Here is a 26,321-nt window from a genome sequence, read left to right as displayed (position 1 = left end):
AGTGAAAGTGAAGTCGCTCAGTCGTATCCGACTCTTTGGGACTCCATGGACTGTAGCCCACCAGGCTCCTCCGTCCACGGAGTTTTCTAGGCAAGAGTACTGGAGTGGGTTGCCATTTCCTGCTCCAGGGGATCTTCCCGACCCGGGGATCAAACCTGGGTCTCCTGCATTGCGGGCAGACGCTTTACCGTCTGAGCCCCCAGGGAAGCCCTGAACCTCAGTTAATCCATCTGTAAACTGGAGGTAACACTAGTGTAGGTAACGCATGCAGCACAGGTGGGACACTTGGACTTGTAAATGTCAGCACCTTCTCTCGGGCCCAGAGAGGACTCCGCGAGAACAGCCTCGGTTCAGTGGCGGAGATACACACACACACAAGCCTGGGGCAGGCTGCTTATGCTTCTGTAACATGGGGCCGATGTGGACTCCACGCACATGGGTATCTTGAAAACTCTGGTATTATGAGCACAGCTGCTCAACCCAAGGCCTGTAAAACCAGCAAGCTCAAAATCAGGCATCATTAATGGAGATCACGCACAGAACAAGGGAGGTAAGGTCTCCTCTAGCAGTTTGCACCCCTGACGCCCGCCCTCAAGCACTGTATTCATCAGCATAACATTGTGCTCTGTGCTTAGTCACTCAGTCGTGTCCGATTCTTTGCGGCCCCATGGGCTGTAGCCCGCCAAGCTCCTCTGTCCATGGGGATTCTCCAGGCAAGAGTACTGGAGTGGGTTGCCATTCCCTTCTCCAGGGAGATCTTCTCAACCCAGGGATTGAACCCAGGTCTCTCACATTACAGGCAGATTCTTTAACATTGGCGTAACTCATTCCAAGTGAGGGATTTTTTTTTTTTCCAGCATGGAGGAGACTTGGCCAAAGGGTAAGGGTGGGAGGTGGTCTGGGAGACACAATCACTCTTCTCAAAGACCTGAGAGGTTGGCACACTGACTCAGGGTAACCCCTAGAAGTGAACCAGGCCCTGAGGATGACCTACTACCTGGACAGGTAGAGGGGAGAAGGGAGCTTGACAATCCTGGAGTGTCTGAGCTGGCAGTAGTGAAGGCCACATCGCTGGGAAGTGTTCAAGTGGAGGCTAGAGATGAGGCATGGCGGCACCCACAGGCCCTTTCCAGTCTGAGTTCCTGTGCCTCTGGCACACTGGAGACTGTCAGAGGAAATCTAAAGGACACATTGAGTGTCCCGAGGGATGGGTGAAACGGGCAGTGGGCCTTCTGTCAGGCAATTTTGCTGGGTTCTCTGCCAAACTCGATTCAGAGATGAGACATAGCTGCCAATTCCTCGGCCTAGAAACTGACAGGAGAAAAGCCAGCACTGCTCAGAAACAGTGTGTAGACATGAAAACCTTATGTGCATGTGTTGCCAACGTTTGTGCCATGCTGACCAGCTGAATGGGAAGCCCACCAGCCCCCCTGGGAATGCTGAGCTGCTAAAAGCGAAGGAGAGGACCAAGGCACCCAGGGATTGAGGAGGGGCATCCAGCACCACTGATATTTAGCCACTCCTCCAGGCGCCACTCCTCACATTGCAGAAAGGCAAAAACGTCCCAGCCTCCAGGACAGGCAGTCTGCAACCACATCAGACAATCCTGGCCTTGGGAATGATGTTTTCCGATCTACTCTCTCCCTTGACCCCTACTAGCAAGCTCTGAGGTGGGCTCTGCTTTACAGAGGAGACCTGGACACATGGCTGGAGTCACAGAGCTGGCACGGGGCGTGAAGACAGAAGCCCAGGCCCAACTCCAAGCCCAGATCTTCAGGTCCCCCTGATCTGCCCCAGCCTGAGACTCTTGGGACTGCAGCTGTCGGTGTGCTGTTTGTGTCTCAGATGCGGACCCATCTGGAATCTGTCAACAGAATCCTGCTGCCCCTACCACCAGCCAGCTGACAGTATTATGAGTCAGGTCTTCAGGATCTGGTCCCAAGGTCCCTGGGCTGAGGAGAGAAAAAACAGAGCAGACTCTGTTCTTTGCCCCTCAACTTCTTAAGTTGGCTTTTAGAACTGAAGGGATGACAGACCTGGTAAGGAGAACCTGGAGCCCTGCTAAAAATGACAAAGGTTGTCCCATTTGTACATTGCCTGTTTATCCATGCAGTGCTGACCAGCACCTCCACCCATCGCTCATTGAGGACAGAGATGGAAGACAGGCATTGACTTGAAGAGCTCGTCAGATGCTTGCTCATTCACTGTATAGTTTAATGGGTGACACAAACAGACGATTTCAATTCAGGATTTCCACCTTCAGAGTTGATACAAGTGGCTGAGGGAATAGGGAGGTCAGGTCTCTGGCTCAAATTGGAGGAAAAGGGAGGGGGGTCATGGTCAAATGGGGTCTTGTATAGGTTTGAACACTGAGGAATCAGTAAAGGAGGTGGGAACAATGTCAAACCAAATGCTTGCCTGGCCTTAGGCAACTGCTCATGAGTTGTTGAATGCATGAATGAGGACAGTAGTAAGTGCCAAGACAGAGACACAACAGAGCGCATTTCTGGGGGAGCCGTGAATAGCCCAGCCTGTGGCTGCACTCCCCTCCCCTCGTCTGCTCCTCCTGCTGTCTCCCCAAGCACCACCAGCACCTGAAACACACACTTAGGCAGCTGAGCGGCTCAGCAGATTGTTCATACACAGACGTGACAGATAAGCACACACTGAGCATAACGGCAGTTCAGTTTCCGTGTCCAAGAAAAGGTAATGCCATTTGCAGCCATATGGACGGACCAACAGGTCATCATACTAAGTGAAGGGAGTCAGGAAGAAAAAGACATATTATTTATATGTGGAATCTAAAACATGATACAAATGAAGTTATTCACAGAAAAGGAACAGACTCACAGAAAACAAATCTTTCATTACCAAAGGGAAGGGGTGGTGGTGGGGGGCAGGGATAAATTAAGAGTGCGGGATTAACAGATACAACGACTACATTTTGGAAAATAGTAGAATGGGAAATATGAAAAAGTATATATAAAATATATTACATATATGTGTATATATACCTGAATCACTTTGCTGTACATCAGAACACAACACTGTAAATCAACTGTACTTCAATAAAAGAGAATGTTAAAAAAAGGGGGGGGGAGGAATACCAGTGTGAGCTCATGTTCAGCGTGTGTGCAGGCACAGGAGTACAGGCGTCATGTCTGCTATTTGCTAAGTGCATTTATTTTCTCCGTGTCTACTGAAATGCCTGGGAGCAGTGAGACTCCAGCAGCGTTGGTTTCTACATACAATCTGCATGAAAGGGAACCAGAGCTTCCTGCAAAAAGTGGCAAATTCCAAGGCTGGTGCACAGAGACCACTGGGTCGGTCAGAAAAGTTCACTCCAGTTTTCCCAAACTATCTGGCCGACCCAGTGCAAGAGCCTGAAATATATTATTGTGTGAGAAAGCAAGGAAATACTCAAAAGAGTGATAAGGACATGCCAAACTAGCTTTTAAGAACAAAACCAACGACACAGTGACTGCCTTTGCAGTCCAGTGGCTGAGATTCACTTTTCAGTGCAGGCGGTGGGGGTTCAATCCCTGGTTGGGGAGCTAAGCCCCCACATGCCTCATGGGCAAAAACACCAAAACATAAACAATATTGTAAGAAATTAAAAGACTTAAAAAAATAAATCTTAGAAAGTAACAGGATAATTTGAGCATCAATATAATGACGGATTATATGCTACAGTTCATGGGGTCGCAGAGTTGGACACGACTGAGCGACTTCACTTTCACTTTTCACTTTCACACATTGGAGAAGAAAATGGCAATCCACTCGTGTTCTTGCCTGGAGAATCCCAGGGACGGGGGAGCCTGGTAGGGTGCCATCTATGGGATCACACAGAGTTGGACACGACTGAAGTGACTTAGCAGCACCATATACTAGTGAATAAATCAGGCATAGAGTCCATACAGGAAGGCAGATTACAAATGAGGGAAAGAGAATGTCAGAATACAGGTGAGTGCTAATTAATAAAAGATAAAGAAATCACGTCATTTAGAAAGGGCATAGCAGTACTTTTTCCGAAAATGCATAATTTGAGTCTAGTCATGGGGAAAAACCAAACATAAATTGAGGGACATTGCATAAGACAAGCACCTTGTAATAAAAAAAAAAAAAAAAAAAAAAAAGTCAAGCTCCCAAACATCAAGGCAGGCCTGTGAAAGCGTATAGACTGGAAACCAACTAAATGCATGTGTTATTCTCGACTGAAGCCTTCTGCTATGGCAGACATTACTAGGACAACTGCTACACGTAAGTGGGTTTGGGGAGTAGTGGGTGGGTTTAACGGGGAGCTTTTTGTGCTGTTCCCACAATTTTCTGTCACAATTTTCTGTAAGTCTGAAATTTGTGTAAGGATGAAAAAATTAAGGTTCTTTGCAAAAATGTAAACATAGCATAACATTTACAACCCCAAAATTTAAGATACAAAATTATTTTAAAGTGGAGATAAATATTACCTTAGATTATCAAACAAGCAGAAGCAACCTTATTGACCAAAAAGAAATCTGAAAACAAAAACAAAGGAAACCACACAAAATGCCACCATCAACAAATAGGACTAAAATGTGAAAAAGCTGCAAAGAGAAACAAAAAAATCACTTCAGGGTTCATAAAAGCATCCCTTGCCACACACAAATTCTAACCTTAAGCTGTTCTAAGGCATAGCCTCACCAGCCCCTTTCATTCTCATCCAATTTTTAACCAATTTTGAGGTAACCTATTGTATTCTTCTAATCTGCTATTGTTGGTAAATAAAACCCAGCTGATTTCTGTGATTTACTGCCAGACACTCTAAGAAAGAATTCTGAGACAAATTTGGACTTTGTCATAGAGATGGAAGATGTCAGTAACAAAACTCAGGATCCACATCGAATATCCTTTGAGACTTAAGGTTGCAGTCCAACAAGCAGTCCTGGCAGACGCAGGCTTTAGGTGTGAAAGGCCACTGGCAGGAAGCCCATCTGGAGCCGGTTTAAGTGTGGAAGTGCTCAGCTCTCATCACAGAAACACTGGAGAAAATTGGCGTGGCTCCTTGGGAGGCCAACCTCGCCAGGTAGCTGCAGACCACCTCATGGTCTGGAGAGGAGCACTATCCACAAACATCTAACTCATCCTGAGCCAGGTGAGAAGAGAGGATGAAAGCCTACTAGCGCAACCAGAACAGAAACCAAGTGTGCATGAGACAGGAGGCAGAGGTCTGGGCTCCAGCTACGCAGTACCTGTTGAAGGAGCCATTAGTATCCAGTCTCTGTGCAAACTGAGCTCAACGGCCAAGATCATCACGTTTCCATTCACTGTGGAATCCACAGCACCACGTGAAACAAACTTGTCACCAATGATGTTTCTTTGGTCCTCCTAGCCTCCTCTTCACAGTGCAAACCCTTCTTGAGGGACCAAGTTTGTCATAGTAACTGTATGATAGGGAAGATCTTTTCTAACCAGTTTGTCACTATTTCCTGCGGCTCCCCAAACGTCAGTGCACAGCACTCTTCCCTAGTGAGTCCAAGCTTTCCTCCCTACCTCCCTGTCACCGTTGCTCCCACCCCCAAACTACCCACACAGTTCAGGTCCAGCTGCTCTCCCCTTCCAGAGCTCCATCCACTCTTCCAGCTGTGGTTAAGACCCTCCCTCTTGCCGACCCAAGTCTGATCCCAGGGCCCAAGGATTCCCAGATGCATGCGTTTGACTTTTCTGTTCTGAGTCATCACTATGCAAAGTGCTTCTGATACCGCTTAGTGCTGAATTCTGGACTTCTCTGGTGACTCAGATGGTAAAGAATCTGCCTGCATTGCAGGGGACTCAGGATTGACCCCCTGGGTCAGGAAGATTTCCCTTGGAGAAGGGAATGGCTACCCACTCCAGTATGCCTGCCTGGAGAATTCCATGGTCAGAGGAAACTGGTGGGCTACAGGCCATGGGGGTAGCAAAGGGTTGGACACACTGAAAATAGCACTTTCACTTATTCACTTGGTGCTTTATTCAGTTATCTTACTAAAGCACAACAAATAGTATAGCAATAGCAAATAATTTGAGACATCACATACATGCCAGACTAGCACACCAGGCGTTCCTCTCTTCGATAATGAATATGTGGGGGTGATACCACAGCTCTGAAAGACCCCATGATGGTCACAAGCAAAGCAAACTGAAGTTAAGACCTCAAAAGGCCAAGAATGACAAATAAAAGGGGGAAAAGCATCACAATGTAACATATGATGGGCCTAAGTACAATCCAAGGATGGAAAACTTTCTGTAAAGGGCCATAAGGTATTTAGGTTTTGCTGGCCAGTCTTTGTGGCAACTATTCAACAGCAAACCTCTTTAGCACAAAAGTAGCTGCTTACAGATAATATGTAAATAAAGGAGCATGGCTGTGTTCCAAGAAAACTATGGGCACTGGAATTTGAATCTTTTCACCTTTTTGTAAACTAAACACTGAAGACTGTAAAGGCCATTCTTAGCTCATGGCTCATACAACAGGCAATGAGCCAGATTTGGCTCATGAGACTGCAGTTTGCTGGCCCCTGGCTTAGAACAAAGTGGAACAAAATGGACAGTGGGAAGTCAACTGGAAGAACACATTGTACCTGAGCTGCACAGCCAGGCAGTTCAGCAGAACACAGATGTGGTCAGGAAGGACTCCTGGGAACTGCTTACTTTTGAATACTTCATAGCCATCTCAGGCTGGCTGATGTAAAAGAAATAAAAAGAGGTTTGGAAAAGGGAGAACTCCCTGAAATCTCTAAAGCCCCCATAAACTTTGATATATACGTTCTAGGAAGTGTCCCATCTCTGTGTTGATGTTTTCACTGTGAACACAAACAGGAGACCCAATAAAACCGACCTAGTGCTGGGCATTCCACACTCTTAATTCGCCACCAACAAAGAAAACAGAAGCATCAGTGACGGGGCACTGTCCATTTCCAATCTAAGATTCTATATAGTAAAATCATTTTAAAAAATGAGAAATGCCATGTTGGATATATTGAAAATATTTTATAATTAATTCTCTAGAATCCTAGCCATTGAGTACAGGAGAAAAAAAATCATATGGTGGAAAACTTCCGTATTTTTAAACAATGTAAAAATATATTTGACTAGACGGCAGTTAAGAATTTAACAGGTATAAACTTAAGCTTCTTCAGGTCTTCCAGAGAGCAACTAAACAATCAACAGATTTCAAGAAACAGATGACAGAATACCTCCAATGCAAAAATTCCAAAGTCATGGAGCCACTTAGATTAAGAGATTCACCAAAATGTTTGTAAATTAAAAGATAACAGCAAAAGGTCACATAAAGCCTATTACTTTCATGGTGTCATGGCTGATTCTTTCCGCAGATAAACAGAGCACTGTAAAGAATGGCCAAAACTTGGCCTGAACTGTCTTCTGGTAATTATTAATCCCACTATTTGTAGTTTTGCTGTCCAAGGACAAAAGCTCCATGTGATCGATCGCCTCCTGATGTCACTTTCCAGAGAAAAGAAGAGGTAGCTGCTGGTTGTTTTTTTCTCTCCTTTTCTAGTTTTCACTATGCTCTAAGCAATTAAGTAGCAGATAAAATATCATGAAAATAAATGAATACTCCGTTATCTCACCAGAAATGCCATCCCTCTTCCCAACTCATTGCTCTACCTTGAAAGATGAACATATTTACAAATCCTCATTTTATTCTGAGACATTTTTGCACAATCCATTATAAAACATACAGGTAATACAAAGTCCAAAGGTCTTGTTGTGTTTATGGAATAAACACATAAAGATTAAACTACATGATTAACATGGGAAAAAAAATCATAATTTTACTTTCATAAGAGATAGGTTTTGAGTGGATGATGTAAAAGCTTAAAAGTCATCACCAAACTGTGCTAAGGATTATTAAGAGATTATGTAGGATGAAACCTGTGCAAATTCATCTTCTTAACTCAGTATAAGATGGTAGAAAAAAAATTATTTCTTTAGTCTTTTTAATATTCAGGAAAAGAGAGCTGAAAAAAATGAAACAAGTAGACACACCTGCCCCCTCTTCATGATCAAATAACAATGCCAACAAAGGAGATTCCAAAGAAAAAAGCTGAGATGAAAAAAATCCAAATAAAAGCCAACATTGCTATCAAGATTTTTCTTTTAATATGCCATGAGATATCTTGATTGTATATTTTCCAAAGTACTATTCCAGCTGCATCTCCCAACCCTTCCAAAAGATTTCGCCGGTCTTTCCAATGCAATAAAAGATGCTGGATTGTAGTTCTGTCCACCTTCTCTTTTCAAAAGCAAAATAATCCTAACAACTTTAATGGTCATACATTCTTATCTAATAAGGAAAAAACATTTACAAATGTCAGAAACCCAGTTTTGAGACATTTGCATTAATCTTGAACTGAATCAGCATTTTGTGGGTTTTGAAAAAGGCAGCAGTTGGAATTCACGACTTGCTGACACACACGGCTCTGCTGAGGGAAGGGGAAGACAGGGAGAGTGGGTGCTGCGTCTCTTCATTGGCCCCGAGGTGCTAACTCCACAAAGGGAGACGTCAAAAGCAAACATGCAACCGTGGCTTTTGTAACTTTTTACTGCAATATAACAATGAAGTAAACAGCAATTAGGCAGCTACCAATTTACCCCCCAAAATAAACCAAAAAAAAAAAAATGTAAACAGAAAAATAACTCTGCCTATACTTGTACAGCTTCGCAAATCATGTTAGAAGGGTCTCACATTCAATGATCAAGAAATTTAAAATAGCAGTTAATTATTTTCATCTTAAGAAAATGTTCCCCATCTCCCCCCTTCAACCCCAAGTATTTATCATGAAAGAATGGGCTTTCTTACACATTAATTTTATACTTATTTGAAGCAGCAACAATAACCATCAATAATTTGGCATTTCTGTTTACAGTCACTCCCATTTTTTTTTTTTCCGATTTCACACAGCCATTATCCAGTGTTGCCATAAAACAGGGACTGTAGATTCTAGGTAGCAAAGATTCTTTCTGAAACCAATGTTAAGTCAAAGAAATATAAAGCAGGGCATTACACTAAATTTCTGGATCTAGTACACTAAAAAGAGTGAAACCTAGGAAAAGTTACCTACTGTTTTATAGAAGAAATAAAGACCTGCAAAAGCTGATTTTTGGTTGTATAATATTGTACACACTGTGTGGACTTGCGGCATCTGCTAGCTGAAGCAGACATGCACTGTATTTATCCCTGCCCTATATCCTAGACCCTCCCTCCCACCCCCAACAATCTACTACCTTATACCAAGTATTGTGGATATGAGCCCAAGTCATCCCAGACAATCCAGTGAACAAAGTTAGTGTAATGCACTGGTGTGAAGTGTGAGATTAAAAAAAAAAGTCCCTTTCAATCTTCATCAAAGTTTTGCTGTAGAAGAAAATTGGCAGCCAAGTTCTCATTCTTCTCACAAGCAAAATATGCTTGTATCACAAGTCCTTCAGGAAATCCTAATGCCTTTAACTGAAAGAAAAGAAAGAAAACATATTATGGAGTCATCATTGTTTGAAAACATACTATAAGGGATGCAAAAAACCTTGAGAATTTTAGATGAATTCATCCCTTTCTGATCATGGAGCTGCTGTCCAATTCAAGGAGCTAGATAGAACTTGGGGCCCTTTCCTGTAACCACTTACAAAATTCTTTGCTCCTAGTTAAAATTTTGATGCTAAATAGATACTTTGATAACACTCACTGGCATTAACACTAAAAGTTAGCTGCTGTGGTAGTTTAAAAATAAATGACCCTACAGAAACTTGTAAATCAGATGGCTGCGGTGAAGCTATGGATGAGAGCAACCAGAGATGGAGGTGAGTTTAACTACCTAATCCAATTATTTGTTTTTTTTTTTTTTTTTTTTTAAAGCCATATCCTTAATTAGGGTCAAGTATCACTCTTAACCTCCTTGCTTTATGAAACACCTCATACTACAAAACTGGGTGGTCAACTATTAGTAATATTACATGACATACTTTTGAAATCAAGACATACAGTATTCTGTTTTTATCTGCTTAATTTTTATAGCATTTTAAAAGGTGATATGATCCATTTATTTTATTTTCCTAGTCTATTGAAAATCACTTGCAACTCAATAATCACTGCTTTTAAAAGCCTTTAAACACTCAGGTGAATTAATCTAATTCCCCAGGTGCCATACATTTGTCCCTTGCATTAGACTATATCAAGAAATGACCTTTATTTAAAAACCAGGCAAAACTCCTAATTCAGCATGATTATACTCATCCATGAAAGGAGAAGAAACTAAAAAATGATTTTGTTACTTAGGTCTTGTCCACATTAAAGCTGGGCTAGCTGAAGTAAAAGGTAAATAGGGCACAATCCAACTATATATGCTTTACAGTAAGACACACAATTTAGATTCAAAGACACAGTATGCTGAAAGTAAAAGGATAGAAAAAGACATATACCATGCAAATAATTACACAAAAAGAGCTTAAGCAGCTATATTAATATCAGACAAAACAGACTTCAATTACAATTGTTACTAAAACAAAGATATTTTATGATGATAAAACAATCAAAAAGACTTCATTATAAACAAACAGAACAACAAAGCCCCCAAACAATAAAGCAAAAACTGACAGACTTGAAGGGAAAAATGCAGCAGTAGCTGGAGACTTCAATATCCCCAAGTTCTGTACCGGATAAGAGAAGGCAGAAGACAAGCAAGTAAAAAACCTGAAAAAATACTAAACCAACCAGACCTAAGAGACGCGTACAGAGCAGTGAACAACGGCAAGCCGCACCCCCTTCTCAAGCATACACAGAACAGTCTCCACAGAGCAGGTCAGGCTGCAAAACAGGCCCCAGTGAGTCTCTAAGGGTTAAAATTACACAAATTATGTTCTCTGACCACAATGGGACGAACTCAGAAATCAATAAAAGAAGGATATTTGGACAATTCATAAATACAGAAATTGATAAAACCCTAAAAAACCTACAGATCAAAAAATGACAAAATTAGAAAATACTGAGATGAATGAAAATAGAATGTCAATACACTAAAATTTACGGCATGTGCTGTAGCAGTTCTTGCAGAAGTCGCTAGTTGTAAATATCTACAGGTATAACTCAGAAATACTGCAAGTTCGGCTACAGAACACTGCTATAAGGCGAAAATGGCAATCAAGCAGGTCACAAGAGGTTTTCACTTCCGATGCACGTGAGTTATGCTTACACGATACTGCAGTCTGCTAGGTGTGCAGGAGCATCACGCATCTAAAAACCAACGTATATGCTTTAATTTAAAAATACTTTACTGTCAAAAGTAGCCATCATCTTAACAGTCAAAAACCTTCAATTGGTTAAAAAAAAAAAAGGACTTAACTGCAAAATGTAACAAAGCGAGGCACAATAAAACAAGGCATGCCTGTGTAATAAGAGATAGTAAGTCAGTAATCTCAGTTCACCTTAAGAAACTGGCGGGGTGGGGTGGGGTGGGAAGGCGAGGAGAGGAAACTAAATCTAAAGCAAACAGAAGGAAATAAAATAGAGACTAGAAAAATACAGAATCAACAAAACCAAAAATTCTTGCCTTTTTTCCTTTAAATCAACAACATTAACAAACCTTTACTGAATTGACAAGAAAAAAAAAATCTGAGAATTCAAATGACTAAAATCAGAAATAAATGTGGGAACATTATTACTACTTTTTATAGAAACGAAAGCAACAATAAGGGAATACTAAGAACAGCTTATGCCGACAAATTAGACAACGTATATGAAACAAATTTCTAGAAAAACAAAAACCACCCTGACTCAAGGAGAAAAAAAAAAAAACAAAAAACAGAAAACCTGAACAAGTCCTATGAGAAGAGACTTAATTAGTAATCACAAAACTTCCCCAAAAGCCAGGCCCAGATAACTTCACTGGTGAGCTGTACCAGCAATTTAAAGGAAAATCAACACCAATTCTTCATTAACTCTTCCAAACGAGAGAAGAGGAGGGAACTCACTCCATAAGACTAGCCTGACACCAAAACCAGACCAAGAAACCGTAAGAAAACTACAGACCAATACTCCTTACGCATGAAGATGCAGAAATCCTCAACACATCACTAGCAGGTCAACTCCAGCAACACATAAAGAGCATTAAACACCACGCCCATAGAGGATTCACCTCAGGAATGCAAGGCTGAGCCAACACAGAAAAATCAATCAGCACAACAAAGTATATTGACAGAAAAAGGGACACAATCACAGGATCATCTCAATCAACACACAATCTGACAAAACGTCACATCCTTTGTGATAAAAACATCCAATGTAATAGAAATAGAACTTCCTCAACCTGATGAAAGGAATCTAACGAAACCCACAGCTAACATCAAACTTAATGGTGGAAGACTTAGTATTTCATTTTCCTCTAAAATCCAGAACAAGACAAGGATGTCGGCTCTTATCACTGCTATTCGACAATAGAGGAGGTTCTGGCAGGACAATTAAGCAAGTTAGTATATATGTAAATAAAAATAAACAAAGGACACCTGACTTGAAAAAGAAGTAAAACCATGTCTACCTTCAAATGATCTTACATATAGAAATCCTAAGGAACACACACAAATTAAGAATTAACAACTGAGTGAAAGAAGGTACACAAAATTGACTTTTGGTATACAAAACTGCATGATACACAAAATTGTATCTCCATATAACAATGAACAATCTAAAAACTGAAATTAAGGAAACAATTCTAGGGACTTCCCCAATGGTCCAGTGGTTAAGACTTTGTGCTTCCAATGCAGGGGTCATGGGTTTGATTCCTGGTCAGGGAACTAAGATCCCATATGTGTTGGTGTGGCCAAAATAAATAAATAAATAAAAAGAACACAATTCTATTTATAACAGTGTCAAAGAATAAAAATAAGTATTTTCAATAAACGGTGCTGGGCAACTGGATATTATACAGGCGAAACATATCAATCTAGGCTCCTAGACCTCACACTATAAACAAAAAGTTAACTCAAATGGAGCATAGACATTTTTCATTGCGTAAATGTAATAAGAGCTATAAAATTCTTTGGGGAAAACACAGGCTCAAGTCCTCTGACCTTGGGTAAGGCAATGTTTGTATAACACCAAAAGCAAAAGCAACAAAAAGAAAATTTCTCCAACACAGAAATCAAGAACTGACAGTCTCAAAAAAAAAAAAAAAAAAAAGTTGCTATAGAACAAGTGAGGCAATTGTCTACTGTCATTTCTATTATTTGAGGAGGTAAAACAGCACAATATAAAGTATCTTTTAAGAAATACTAGTTATAAACCTTGAACACTTATATGCTTATGTCATAAAGACAAATTAAAGCTCATATGATTTTCTAAGTATTAAGTTATAGTGCAATGGCACAACCTATACGGGTTGACCTGATAAGGGTGAAAAGAGAATTGAAATATCAGGTTCTGATATCCACTATACATATTTTATATAATTCACACCCATATATTTACATTTAGAGACAACAGTGAAATAAAATTTGAAATATAAATTTAAAAAAGGATAATCTTGAATTGAGCGTATACTTTTTTCTTCTTGAATTTTGAAACATCAATGAAATTTTTAGCTTGATTTATTTATAACAATTTCATGCTAGACTGGTACTTAATGCTGGTTCTTGGGCTTCACAAAGAACATGATGGAGAGTAGGGCTGAGAAGAGACTGTCTCCACTGCAATCCCTACATGAATAATGCTCTATTTGGCTCTGCTCAATAGGAGCTATCTTCCAAGATGGAAATACTCTATATCTAGGCTACCCGATGCAGGAGCCACTAGCCCCAGTGACTACTGAGCATCTGCAACATGGCTAGTGTGACTAGGAACTGAGTTTTTAAGTTTTACATAAACTCACCCTTTCTATAGCTTCTTTTTCCTGAGGCGTTACTTGAATGTAGTTCATATGACCACTTCCAGCTTCTGCGATTCCTCCACTGCCACCTCCTCCCCCTCCTCCTTGACCACCAGCTTCTTGAACTGGTTCATTTAACATCTGAATAAAATGCTCCTGATGTTGGCTAATTTGCTGCAGTGATTTAAAGAACACAACAACAACACATTGTTATAAAGTACCTACAGGAAAATAAGAACTCTAATACAAATAAAAAGGAAAGCTACAACTCTGCAATTGCATTATTTTAGAATGATTCTGGATTAGTCAGCCTTTGGAAGGATGTGATTTCTTGTAAAGAAACTCAGTATTTCTGACGGAGGTAAACACTGAAGAATTAAAAGAATTCAAATTCTCTTTCATAAACACTCCACTCCCCCATTACTATTAAAAAACTACTTGATGGCTAAAAGAAAAATTATATTTATGTCTACATATTTTTATCTTCCACAACTAGCAGGCAGTAGAATGCTACACAAAACTCAAATACTTCATGACCTGAACAATAAAATAAGCCCACAGGTATGTTTTCTAAGAGGCAGTGCACCTCTAGTAATAAGCTTGAGAAAGAGAGATTTAGAAAATTAAATATTTCTTTTTGCGAAAGTTTCTCATATTCTTTAATAAAGTGTTTCCCAAAATTAGTATTTGACTAAATTAACCCCACCCCACCCCCAATTCTCTTTTTATCAGTACCTGTATAACATTCTCCTGAGGGCAGCTTGGAAAAACAGTTTATACAGCTGGTAGAGGGGAAGGAGTGCCCATTGACTTCTACAAAATGTAATACACCCTAACCATTTTTCAAACTGATTAAACAGTCACCTGAAGTAACTGAGGATTTTCTCGACCTATCTGTTGTAGCAATGCTGGAAGCAGGGAAGGATTCTGTTGAATAATTTGCCTCATCTGTTGAAACTGAGGCTGATTCCGTAAAAATTCAAGAGGGTGTCCTAAAATAAACATAAACGTTTTTAAACAAAAATAACAAACATAATTTAGACAGCAAACACTATGAAGAAAAAAAATGATTTGAGTTCTAAGATGTATATAAAATGAAGTAAGTAATGACAATCTTCAAATTGTACCAACTTGCAAGTCTCATACTGCAGAAATTATTCCTACTAGCTCAGGTAGAGAATGGGTTTGAAAAAAAAAAAAAAAAAGAGAATGGGTTTGCCAGGTGGTACTAGTGGTAAAGAACCTGCTTGCCAACCCAAGAGACATAAGAGATGCAGGTTCAACCCTGGGTTGGGAAGATTCCCTGGAGGAAGGCATGGCAACTCACTCTAGTATTCCTGCCCGGAGAGTCCCATGGACAGAGGAGCCTGGCGTGCTCCAGTCCATGGGGTTGCAGAGTCAGACATGACTGAAGCGACTCAGCTCAGCACAGCACAGCACACAACGCAGAGAGAACAGAACACTAAAAGAAGGACGTTTTCCTACAACTGCCTGGGGCACTCAATTTATCAAATAACACTGAAACCTGTGCCCTGCATATACTCTATAAAAAGTATTCAAAGTTGTTTCTGATGCTCAAAAGTTCCTAAGAAATATATATACCAAAACCAAGAAACACAAAAAAACCTACCCTCATTAATTGTATTTACGAAGATTAGTGAGAATTTTCTAGATGTACGTTCTTATCTCCTGCATTATTCAAGACAATCATTCAAATTAAAATGGCCACAGAGCATGGTTACTCTTCTTTGTGTAACACTAGTTTTACAGAAGAAAACAAGACTCAGAAACTAAGTTATTCAATAAGTGCCACTGAACGGGACAGCACCCCAAACCTGAACCAAAGCTCTGCTTCCTCCATTTCCATGCTGAATCTCAGGAAATGAAAGCTTATCCTCTGGGAGACTGTACACAAAGTGCTTAGGGATTTTTATCAACCAGAACTGACTGCCATAATTAGAGCTAGGAAATACATAAAGGAATGATCTCTTCAAAATTAATAGTCTGAATTACTTTATCAATTTTACAGAAGAAAGAATGAAAGAGAACATTCCTAGGCCTCTCACAGGCTCTAGGCTTTGCTTTCTAGTCAAACCTTTGCCAACCCAAGTGTGGGTGCTAGTCAGTAAAGATACCTGAATTCAAGCTTTGCTTTCACCTCTAGATACAAGATATTAAATACACTAGGTTTCATTTTCTTGGTTCTATAATAACCATTAAGATCCTACTGGCATTGGAATTATATTTTATGATATTTATAGGGAGAGAAAGAGACAAGGTGCACAAACCATTCTGAATGGCTTTGGAATATAACACTAAATGCAAGCTGGGAAGCATCTCTTCCTTAGAACGAGCTAAAGAGAAATATGTCCTTTACCAAAACTGCAGTGATGAAGTTTAAAATAAGAGTATCTTTTATATCCACGTAGTATAGTTTCCTCTAACACTAAAAGAGATTTTAAGAATTATGATGCTCTGAGAATGAATGTCACCTCAAAAGTATTTCAGGTTAAATTACTTTAAACTGAAGACTCATAGCCATTTCTTCCCCATCAAAAGATTCCCCTTTACCTCCAGAACTTGTGGTTGTAGTTGTTGCTGTCGTCGTGGCTGCAGCTGCAGCCACTGAAGGCTGCGGAGCCCCAGGACTAGCTGCTGGAGGGGGGTCAACCACAGCCTGACCTTCTCTATCCCCAGGAATTCCCTGTAACATAATTTCCAAGCTTTAGAACAGCTCATCATTCAAAGTTAGTTAAATATTACACAGAATAAGAAACTTTGTAAGTCTATTCAATATCCTTGTCTAATTTCTAAAAGCATCAAACAGATATCTGCTTCAATTCAAAGTAAAGGATAAAGACAAACAAAATCTGCACATATTCAAGATTAGAAATGGCCTCAATGTGGTATGGATGAATCCATACTGCTATTATATACAGCAGCACTGCCCAACAGAACTTTCCATTTCGGAATACCTCTGTATTTATATTTATGTTGTCCAATAAAAATACCCATTAGCCACAAGTAGCTACTGAGACCTTGAAATGTGGCTAATGGTACTAAGACACTTAAAAAAAGAGTTAAGTATTAACTTACTTGTACTTAATAGTACTCAATAGCTACCCAACTAGATGGTGTAGATCTAAGACATAAAGGAATTTTATTAATTAAAAAAAAATCATGAAATGATGTTTATACAGCAACACATATTAATATCTAACACCAAAGTATCAGGCAAGATCCTAAACTTGCATGTAATACTGTCCAACATTAAAAAGCTAACTTTTTAAGTTTTCAAAATACCAACACAAATCTTATTAGGACATATCTGACTTTTTAGTTCAGTGGTTAAGACTCTGCACTTTCACTGCAAAGGGCATAGGTTCAATCCCTGGTCAGGAAACTAAAATCCCACAAGCTGTGTGGTATGACCCAAAGGAAGAAAGAAAAAGTAAATGGGTATAAAAGAATCTTCAAGTTTTGGGTGATAATTTTTCTAAGTTTGTGACATTTATCTTCTGAAGTTATTATATCTTAAAACTGCACCAAGATTTTTAGAATACCCTATTTTGATAAAAGTGATTTATAAGACTTCTCACATATAGCTATCAAATAATCTTTATAGGTTTTGGAAAGGGAATAGAGGAGAAAATACTGTATATGAATATGAGATGGTACGAGTAATCACTTCCATTTCCCAGTAAATCAGAAGCTAAAATCATAAACATATACAGAATGAAGGACAATAAATAGCAGGATAATAATTGCTATATTAGATGTCCCTCTAGGCACTGCAAGCCACCCACCAATTCAAACCCTTAAATGAGGAGCTGTCAAGTGTGGACAAACTATATACAGATCGAGGGTCCAAAAGCCTCCATCAAATTCTCAAACAAGTTAGCTAAAGTCAAAAGTTAATCACCATTGCTACAGATCTACCTCAAATCCTCACACACCAGATTTAGCTTTTTGTTAGATTACTTCTTCTTTCTATACACTCACTTGCACTTATATAGATTCATCAAAAACTAGCAACAGTTCAAAGCATCAAAACAAGTGCCTGCTTCAATTGAAAGTAAAGAATAAACTGTTTCCATGAACCTCTCATTTATTTATTTGCATTAGATGCTAAATAGTAGCTACTGTGAAAAGAGTAATTCATTTTTTTTAAACCCCAAAATTTCAAATCTACTGGGTCAAAATATTTGATGACACCATTAAAATTATGCAGAATTTCAAAATCAGGTATAAATTAAAGCCATTCTATAAAAGGAAAGGCAATGTTTTTATGTAATACACGTTTTTTGGGAAGGAATGAGGGGCAACAAATTATCTGCTCATGACGGGGACTATTCTGAAACTACTCTCTGAAAAGGAGTTTCTACCAGAAGCACACCTAGAAACAAGGGAATGGACTGAACTGTGGACGGTATTCTCCAAGGAGTTAGGATCTGAGGTGATGTTTAGGGTAATACAGACTTTTGATAATATTCTAACACATCAATGATAATTGTAGAATAAAATCTTAAAACTAAAAAATTAATCCAATATTATTGCAAACTTTTACAATTTGCTTTTGGTCTGTGTCACATCTGTAAAAGAGACATTCATTGTCGTAAAATATCAAGAGTTTCAGTTCATGCCCATACAATCTATTTCTCAAAAACTTTTATTAGTAGAGGAGTCTACAACCTAAAATTTCCCCTAAACCCTTGTGAAAATCTGGGATCTGAGCTGTCCAGATAAATCAATTATCTGAACTTTTCAGCAAACTCTCCCAATTTTTAAAAGCTGGCAACTAATTACAAAAATTTACATAGTACAAAATTTGACTTGGACTTCCAACTTGAAACTTTCACTCTACATAGTACATCCAGGATCATGTTTGGCAGGCAAAAAAACTACTGAAATGTTGGATTCAATTAGTTTGAAAACCTGCCCAACCCTTAGCCCTCTAACACCCAGCTCTCATCCTCAGAGGATGATGTAACTAGGTTAGACACTACTATCCCAAGTGGATAGCCAATTTTAAAATCCATTTAGTCACATTTTCTGATTCAAAGTCTTATCACAATCTTTTAGAAGAGGTTATACTTTATTAACAGAAAATGATAATGCACTAAGGAAAAATACTGGATTGACCAAAAGGTTTGCTCTGATTTTTCCATAAGATGTAATGGAAAACCCCAAAAAACTTTTTGAAAACCCAATAAATGTCAATAAAAGCATTAATTAAATCAACCCAATAAAAGCATTATGCAAATGAGCATACATCACCATTATCTTACGAACTGCTATTGTTTCTTTAAAATTTCTGTTTCTTTGAGATTTCATCCTTAAACAACTAGAACCAAGAAAGCAAAATGTTTCTCACCATTAAGAGATACTCCACTGCTCTGTCAGGGTTGTTGAAACTGGCTCTCAGGGCTGCAATTACTTGCTCTCGTTCATAGCCCATTGACATGATCTCAGTTACCATATTCTCGTAAGACTGACCTGTCACTAAAAGAAGATGTGTGTGTGGATGGAAGAAGGGAAAGAGGAAAGAGAAAGAAAATTTAATAAACAAATATTCTCCACATAATTTCAGTGTGTATGTATGTATGTATACACTGTCAGGCACTACAGTGTTAGGAACACAATGATGAGTAACTAAAACACATATACAACTCCTACAACATACACGTGGTAGGTAGAATAATCCACCTCCTCCTACCCTTAAAAACTGGAAGTAAGTTAGGTTACAAAGCAAAAGGGAACTGAGGTTGCTCATCAGCTGACTTTAAGATAGGGAAATTATCCTGGATTACCTGGGTGGGTCTAATGTAATGGTAAGGGTCCTTAAAAGCAGGAACGAAGCAGATGAGAGGGTCAGAGAAATAAGTGGGGGCAAGTTAGAGAAAAAAGCAGGGGCAGAGATGTTATGTGCTTCTTTGATGACAGAGGAAGGCGCTATGGCCAAGGTATGTGGTCAGTCTCTTAGAAGCTAGAAAGGACACCAAACAAATTCTCCCCCAGAGTCTCCAGAAAGGAATGCAGCTCTGATTTTAGCCCAATGAGTTAGCCCCTTTATTTTAGTCCAGTGAGCTTCACGCCAGACTTCTAGCCTACAGTACTACAGTAAGATAATAAATGTGTTGTGTTACACCACTAAGGTGTGATACAGAGCAGAAACGGGAAACTAATACAGTATGTTAAACACATAATAAAAATATCAAGCACAAAGGTAGCACAAACATATAACAGAATTAGGAAGTCGAGGCTGGCAACCTGGAAGAGGAGACAGATGAACTGATTTTTGAAAGCAAGAAGCGGGGACATTTCAAGCAATCAATTGTGCTGTAATAAGTTGTTTTCCTTTGACACCTTTTATTATCAAAGCAGAGGGGAAAAGGGGTTGGAAGCAAGAAAGTCAGAATGTCTCATACCATATAAAATGGTACAATTATCTCTGTAAGTCATTTCCCAGAGATCTCTCCAACCCCAACTCACTCTTCATGGAAATGTCAGACAACACTCTGATTTAAAGCTGGTTTTCCTAACAACTAGTGATGATGAGCACCTTTTTATATTTCTGTTGGACTTTTGTAGATCTTCTTTGGAGAAATATCTATTCAATTCCTTTGCCCATTTTTTTTTTTTAAACTATTGAGTTGTATGAGTTCTTTATATATCAAGGATGCTAACCTATCATATACATATATAGAGCTGCAAGTATTTTCTTGCCATTCTCTAAGTCTTTTTACTTTGTTGATGGCAAAATTTTCAATAAAGTTCTAACAGCTATGAAAATATAGCTTAAAAAACTAAGTATCACTGAGCAAATTCAACATTTGTATCTTGTTTAATGACTTTTCCCTTCCTATTCCATTAAGTACTTAAGCTATTTCAACTTTTTAACTACCCACTGATACAATTCTAGCACAAAGCACTCAAGTGTCACTATACTTTCAGTAATCTAGTTCTCAGATAAAGAAAACAGTATTAATAATAAAATTAAGTGCTGTGGACTATCAGAACTATATTATTTTAACATAGTGTTTTTCTCACTCAATTCTCACAAGAACTCTACGAGGCTGAGGCTTATTAGAAAGATTAACAATTTGATCAATGGCTATTAAGCCATGGTGCAGAGACACAAACACAAGCTGTCTAGATCCTAGAGCTCCCACACCTAATCCTTAATGCCATGCCTCCTAATCAATCAAGTTACAAAAACTCAAACAGAAGTGTCTACATGCAGGCTGGGTACATTTTAGATCCTAAGGGTAAAAGGGAAATGACTCCTAGGAAAATTAGGGACAATGGACAACATCAGACAGAGCTAATGAGACAGAAGAAAGAGTGAAGAAAATGTGATTAAGAATGAATTCTGAACTTATCATCTAGGATAGGAGGTGTTATGAAAGGAACAATGACCTCATTAGATCTGCCTTTTAGAAACTCCACTGTGGCAAGGAATAAGACCAGTTAAGAGAATAATACCAGAGCATCAGGAAGGGAGACGTCAGCTGAGGCAATTAAGTGGCAGTAGAAACAAAGATTCCAGAGACTTTAGGAAGGAGATTGGTAGGACTCCTAGTCTCACTGGTCAAGAGAGGAAGAGGTCAAGGTTGATGCTAATACTTTGGTAGAGCATGGATGATGATGGAAGCAAGAAAGGAATAAAAGAGAAGAATCAGATGGAGGAATAAAAAATTTGTCAATTTTGAATCTAAGGAGTTTATGGAGGTTATAGGTTTTCCAGCTGACAGCCTAAAGAATGAGTCTTGGAAGTCAGAGGGATATACACACTGGAATTTTAACACTGAGAATCCTTAAAAGTACAGCTGACCCTTGAACAATGTAGGTTTGAACTGTGTAGGTCCACAAATACTTGGGTAACTGCATTCCTAGCATACTTCTGTATGATCCATGGCTGGCTGAATCTGCAGATGCAGAACCATGGACAGAGGCCTGACCGTAAAGCTAAGATGTATTTCTGACTACAGAGTTGATGGCCCTAATTCCTGTGTTGTTCACGGGTCAACTGTGTATGGGTGGTATTTTACTATTCCCATGGTCTGAACTTTGAACAATGACCTAGAGCAGAACCCTAGCAAAAAACTCATACATTTAAGGACCAGGCAAGATAGAAAGAATTAACCAGGAAGCCTGAGGAAGGAACAATCAGAGACACAGTTCAAGAAAAGAGAGGTGTCACAGAACCCAAAGAAGAAACTGCCATGGGTGGAGTTCCTCACGCTGGCCCCCGGCACAGGCGTGATCAAGCCTCAAGAAACATTTAAAGAAGCAGGGTATCGACCTAAAGACTGGATAAATTAATGATTAAAGGGTAAAGGGATCCTGAGACCATAACAGCAGTTCTAAGAGATGCAGATGTAAAAGGTAAGACATCACCACCAGCGACCACAGCAGGAGTGTTCCTGGCCTCCTGCCAGGCAGCATCAACGCATTCCAACTGAAGCCTAACAGAGACAGCCAGAGCCTCCAACAGCATCAGGGGGGAGTGTAGGCTGGTTCCAGCTCTGAGGCTACAGAGCATTTTACACATCCCTGGGTAATCTTGAGCTGTTCCAGAACCTGTGTGACAACTTCTTAAGATTAAGCTTTTACTGTTTGAAATAAGAGTGATTTCTGTTTTCCTGCTTGCTAGACACTAAACCCATACTCATATGGTAGCAGGGTAATCCCAGAAAAATGTCCTCACAGGTATGCATGTGGGTTTGGTACACCCAGGTGATCTTAGGTTGATTAAACAACTGTTTTGCACCTTTGTGCTTTTTACACGGCCATCAGGGCATCACAGAACTCAAGCTCAGTTAGGTCAGAGGGCCGGCCTGTATCTTATGTGACACTACTGCTGCTGGAACCTTGCTGCTATAGCAGCTACACAGGCATCCAGAGGCCCATCCTCCATTGAAGCCACACCCCCACCTGCTCCACGCTTCCAACTCCCCACCATTTCCTGTGGTCTAGAAGAGCACCAAAGGGCAGGAGCGGGGCTGCCAGCTAACCACCGACAACAAGCACCTACAGCAGGCACTGTCCCGGGGCTGTCACGGTGTAACCCAGTTACAACTGTAACCCAGGGACAGTTACAATGGGAAACAGGCAAAACAGCCAAACTGGTTCTGACAGATGTACGTGTGAAGGGAAGACAGAAAGACATTACCCAACAGGTAACAAGTCAGGATAAAAAGGCATTTTCACTGTAAGTACAATACAAGCAACAAGATGCAGATGGGGACCTACAGGGCTACAACCTGGAATAAAGGCTGGAGATGAATGAAGATGAGATGTGAGACAGATTTAGTAACATCTTACACTCATTTCAAAGACACTTCCTAATAAATGTATACACAGATTAAACTTCATTTTAAAGTCCATATTTGGAAAACGGAAAATATATCTGCTTTAAGGAAAAAAGTATGCTTAACTCTTAACAGCACAATTTATATGATTCAACATATAGAACATTAATTTACAAAGTCTTCAGTAACACCAACTGGATTATTTAAATCATTTAACCACCTGATTATAAGCAAACATGAAAATGATCTAGAGAAACGAAGCCTCTTCCCTCTTATAAAGTAATCCACCATGGAGATACTTACCAAGTGCACTTGTTGCATCTTCAAAAAGGTTTGACCGAGAAGAATCACCTGATGTACTGTAAAATGTTTTTTAGAAAATCATGTATCAGAAAGTATGTAAAATTTACCTTAAAGCTTAGTAGCTGTCCAATTTGTACTGACTCTTTGGTTTTAATTAAATGCATAAGTCTGGCTACAGTGTTTAAAAAGGTTTCCAGATTAAAACCCAAAGCTTTATCCATAACATTTATGGCTTGGGAAGAATTTTAATACTCATTCTGTTCTGAAAATCCATCATTTAAAGAATTTACAAATAATCTGTAAGTCAAATCACAGTCAAAGAAATACCAAAAGCTGTACATGATACAGCACATATAGAAACTATTTGGCTGGAAAGGCCTCGGAAGTCTTTATATAGTAGAATTTCACTTATATCTTATAGTTAAGTTCCAAACACAGAAACTGCAAGAAAGTATTCAAGCAAGGAACATAGCATAAAAAAAATGCAGAGGTGGGACAGACTCGAGCTATAACCAAGTTTTAAACCAGTTTAAAAGGACTAAGTTTTCATGGGACTTCCTTGGTAGCCCAGTGGCTCAGACTCCACGCTCCCAATGTAAGGGGCCTGGGTTTGATCCCTGCTAGGGAACGAGATCCTACATGCCACAACTATTATTGCTGCAGCCAAATAATATTAAAAAAAAAAAAAAAAAAAAAAGCAGAGGAGGCATTTCCTGATTTCCCAAACATATTAAAAAAACAAAAGGATTAAGTTTTTGTTAGGCAACTGAAGATGAGTCTAGAAAACAAAGTAGACACAAATACGATAATGAAAGACCATGAAGAGGAGGCCAAAGAAAAATGAGGTTCACAAAACTGGTAAAGACAGCAGTTAGCAATTTAAATTACAACATACACAAACACAAGATATACATATACCTGTGTCCCAATTTTACAAACAAATCTCAGTAGACTTCAGTTCTGAGAAAACCCTACAGCACAGCAAGACAACGGAAATACCCAACTTTGAATTCATAAATTACAGTATCCTCAGTATCCTTGCATCCCCAGGTGCTGTGGGCAGGGTTACTGTGGCCAAAGTGCCTGGCGTCCTAACACTCAACGTGATTGGTAAGCGTAAAACAATCATTTGGTATAATTTTTAACGTAGCTTCATTAACTAATGTGTGGAAGGCAAAACTTCAAAATGAAGTTTTTGAACTATAGTTCAACACTATATACACACACATATATGTGGAAAAAAGCTCTCCTGCCCTGGACCCCACCCAGAGACAACCACTACTACTAGTTTCTATACACTGACTTGTGTCTTACTGCTGTGTTTTGGAATAATTGCATGCCAGAAGAACTACAACTGCCTCAATTTTTCCCAGAGAGGCATGACTTTCCATTTAATTGATCAAATCAAACTAATAACAATCTGTTTGGGTTCCAATCTTTAAATTCTTTCTGTACTCAAATTTATTAATCATTTCCTTCATGACTTATTTTGCATTAAGACTGTTTTTCCCATGTTCTTCTCTAGTTTATGATTTCACTTCTACATTAAATCTTTCTCTGTTTAAAGTTTATTTACTCTTTTTTCTTTGGGCCACACTTTGCAGCATATGAGATCTTATTCCCCCACCAGTTAATCAAACCCATGCTGCTTGCAGAGCCCTAACAACTAAGCCACAAGGGAAGTCCATAAAACTTATTTTATGGATGACCCCCAGGTAGCTACACATTTACCCCAACAGCATTTCCCAGAGTGGTCTGAAATTATTTTTATCTTATATTAAGTCCCTGTATGTACACTGGTCTGTTTCTAGACTACTATTTCACCAAGCAGCCGTTCTAACGAGAGCCATTCTAAACTTGCAATCACTACCATGCATGATACATCTTATTACCTGGCAGAATCAGACCCTTCATTAATGCTCTTTTATAGAACCATTTGTGCTATTTTTGCACACTTTTTTCTTTTTAAACCTTACAGATAACACGGAGATACCATTTAACCACCATTCAAATCTTGATTCTACCTCAACACTCCTCCCCTTCCCCAGAGGAAACCATTTTATCAGTTAGTGTGATGTCCCTCTGCTACTGTTTCTCTACACATTAACATGCTTACCCACAGAAAATAAGAATATTGTCACGTGGTTTTTGTTTGGTTTATGGTTACTGACTCTACTGTTCTGCAATCTGCTTCTTTCCACTCGGTTAACAAAGCCTTGAAGCCACATTTATTTACCATGCATATGCACTGCATGCTTTACCTGGCCCACACTACTGGGTATTAGAGCTTAACCTTCAGGAAGCCTAAGGACGCACCAGTTTCACTGTTCAGTTTTTCAAGCCGTGTCTGACTCTTTGGGACCCCATGGACTGCAGCATGCCAGGCTTCTCTCTCAGGGACTCTACTAGAATTCACTAGTACAGCTTGTTAGAAAACAGACTTCTAGGACCCAGAGTCGAGAATTCTTATAGAGGTCTGAGGTGGAGCCTAAGAATTAATTTCAAAGTAACTCCCAGCAATGTTGATGCTGGCTATTTACTACCACACTACAGAGAATTCCATGGACAGAGGAGCTTGGCAGGCTGTAATCCATGGGGCCGCAAAGAGCTGGACATGACTAAGCAACTATCACTCAATATGAATAAGCACAGTTCTCTAATAACGAACAAGTAACAAGTCAAGTCACGCTCTTACTAATGGAATTTAAATTAGTTCCAATCTGTCCTCAATTACAAGCAATACAGTCCCTGTGCACAAGTTTGGTTTCTCTACAGTAGATATCAAGGAGTGGAATTTGCACTGTAATATGTAGTT

The 26,321-nt window shown here is 39.4% G+C and overlaps 1 protein-coding gene across 1 annotated transcript in view; it reads right to left on the bottom strand.

The window, feature by feature from the left end:
* Positions 1-7,661: 7,661 nt before the first annotated feature.
* Positions 7,662-26,321, bottom strand: part of RAD23B (RAD23 homolog B, nucleotide excision repair protein) — a 43,398-nt gene continuing 24,738 nt past the window's right edge. The window contains exons 5-10 of the mRNA XM_040239901.1: positions 23,507-23,562; positions 19,264-19,391; positions 16,461-16,593; positions 14,754-14,881; positions 13,893-14,063; positions 7,662-9,487 (exon numbers count right to left, since the gene is read on the bottom strand). Coding sequence (XP_040095835.1) covers positions 9,374-9,487; positions 13,893-14,063; positions 14,754-14,881; positions 16,461-16,593; positions 19,264-19,391; positions 23,507-23,562 — 730 coding nt within the window. The 3' untranslated portion in view covers positions 7,662-9,373. The remainder of the gene's footprint in view (positions 9,488-13,892; positions 14,064-14,753; positions 14,882-16,460; positions 16,594-19,263; positions 19,392-23,506; positions 23,563-26,321) is intronic.

Source organism: Oryx dammah, unplaced genomic scaffold (assembly GCF_014754425.2).
Source record: "Oryx dammah isolate SB20612 unplaced genomic scaffold, SCBI_Odam_1.1 HiC_scaffold_1, whole genome shotgun sequence".
Classification (NCBI taxonomy): Eukaryota; Metazoa; Chordata; class Mammalia; order Artiodactyla; family Bovidae; genus Oryx; species Oryx dammah.
Note: the sequence above shows the minus strand (reverse complement) of the source record. Positions and strands in the feature narration are given on the sequence as shown.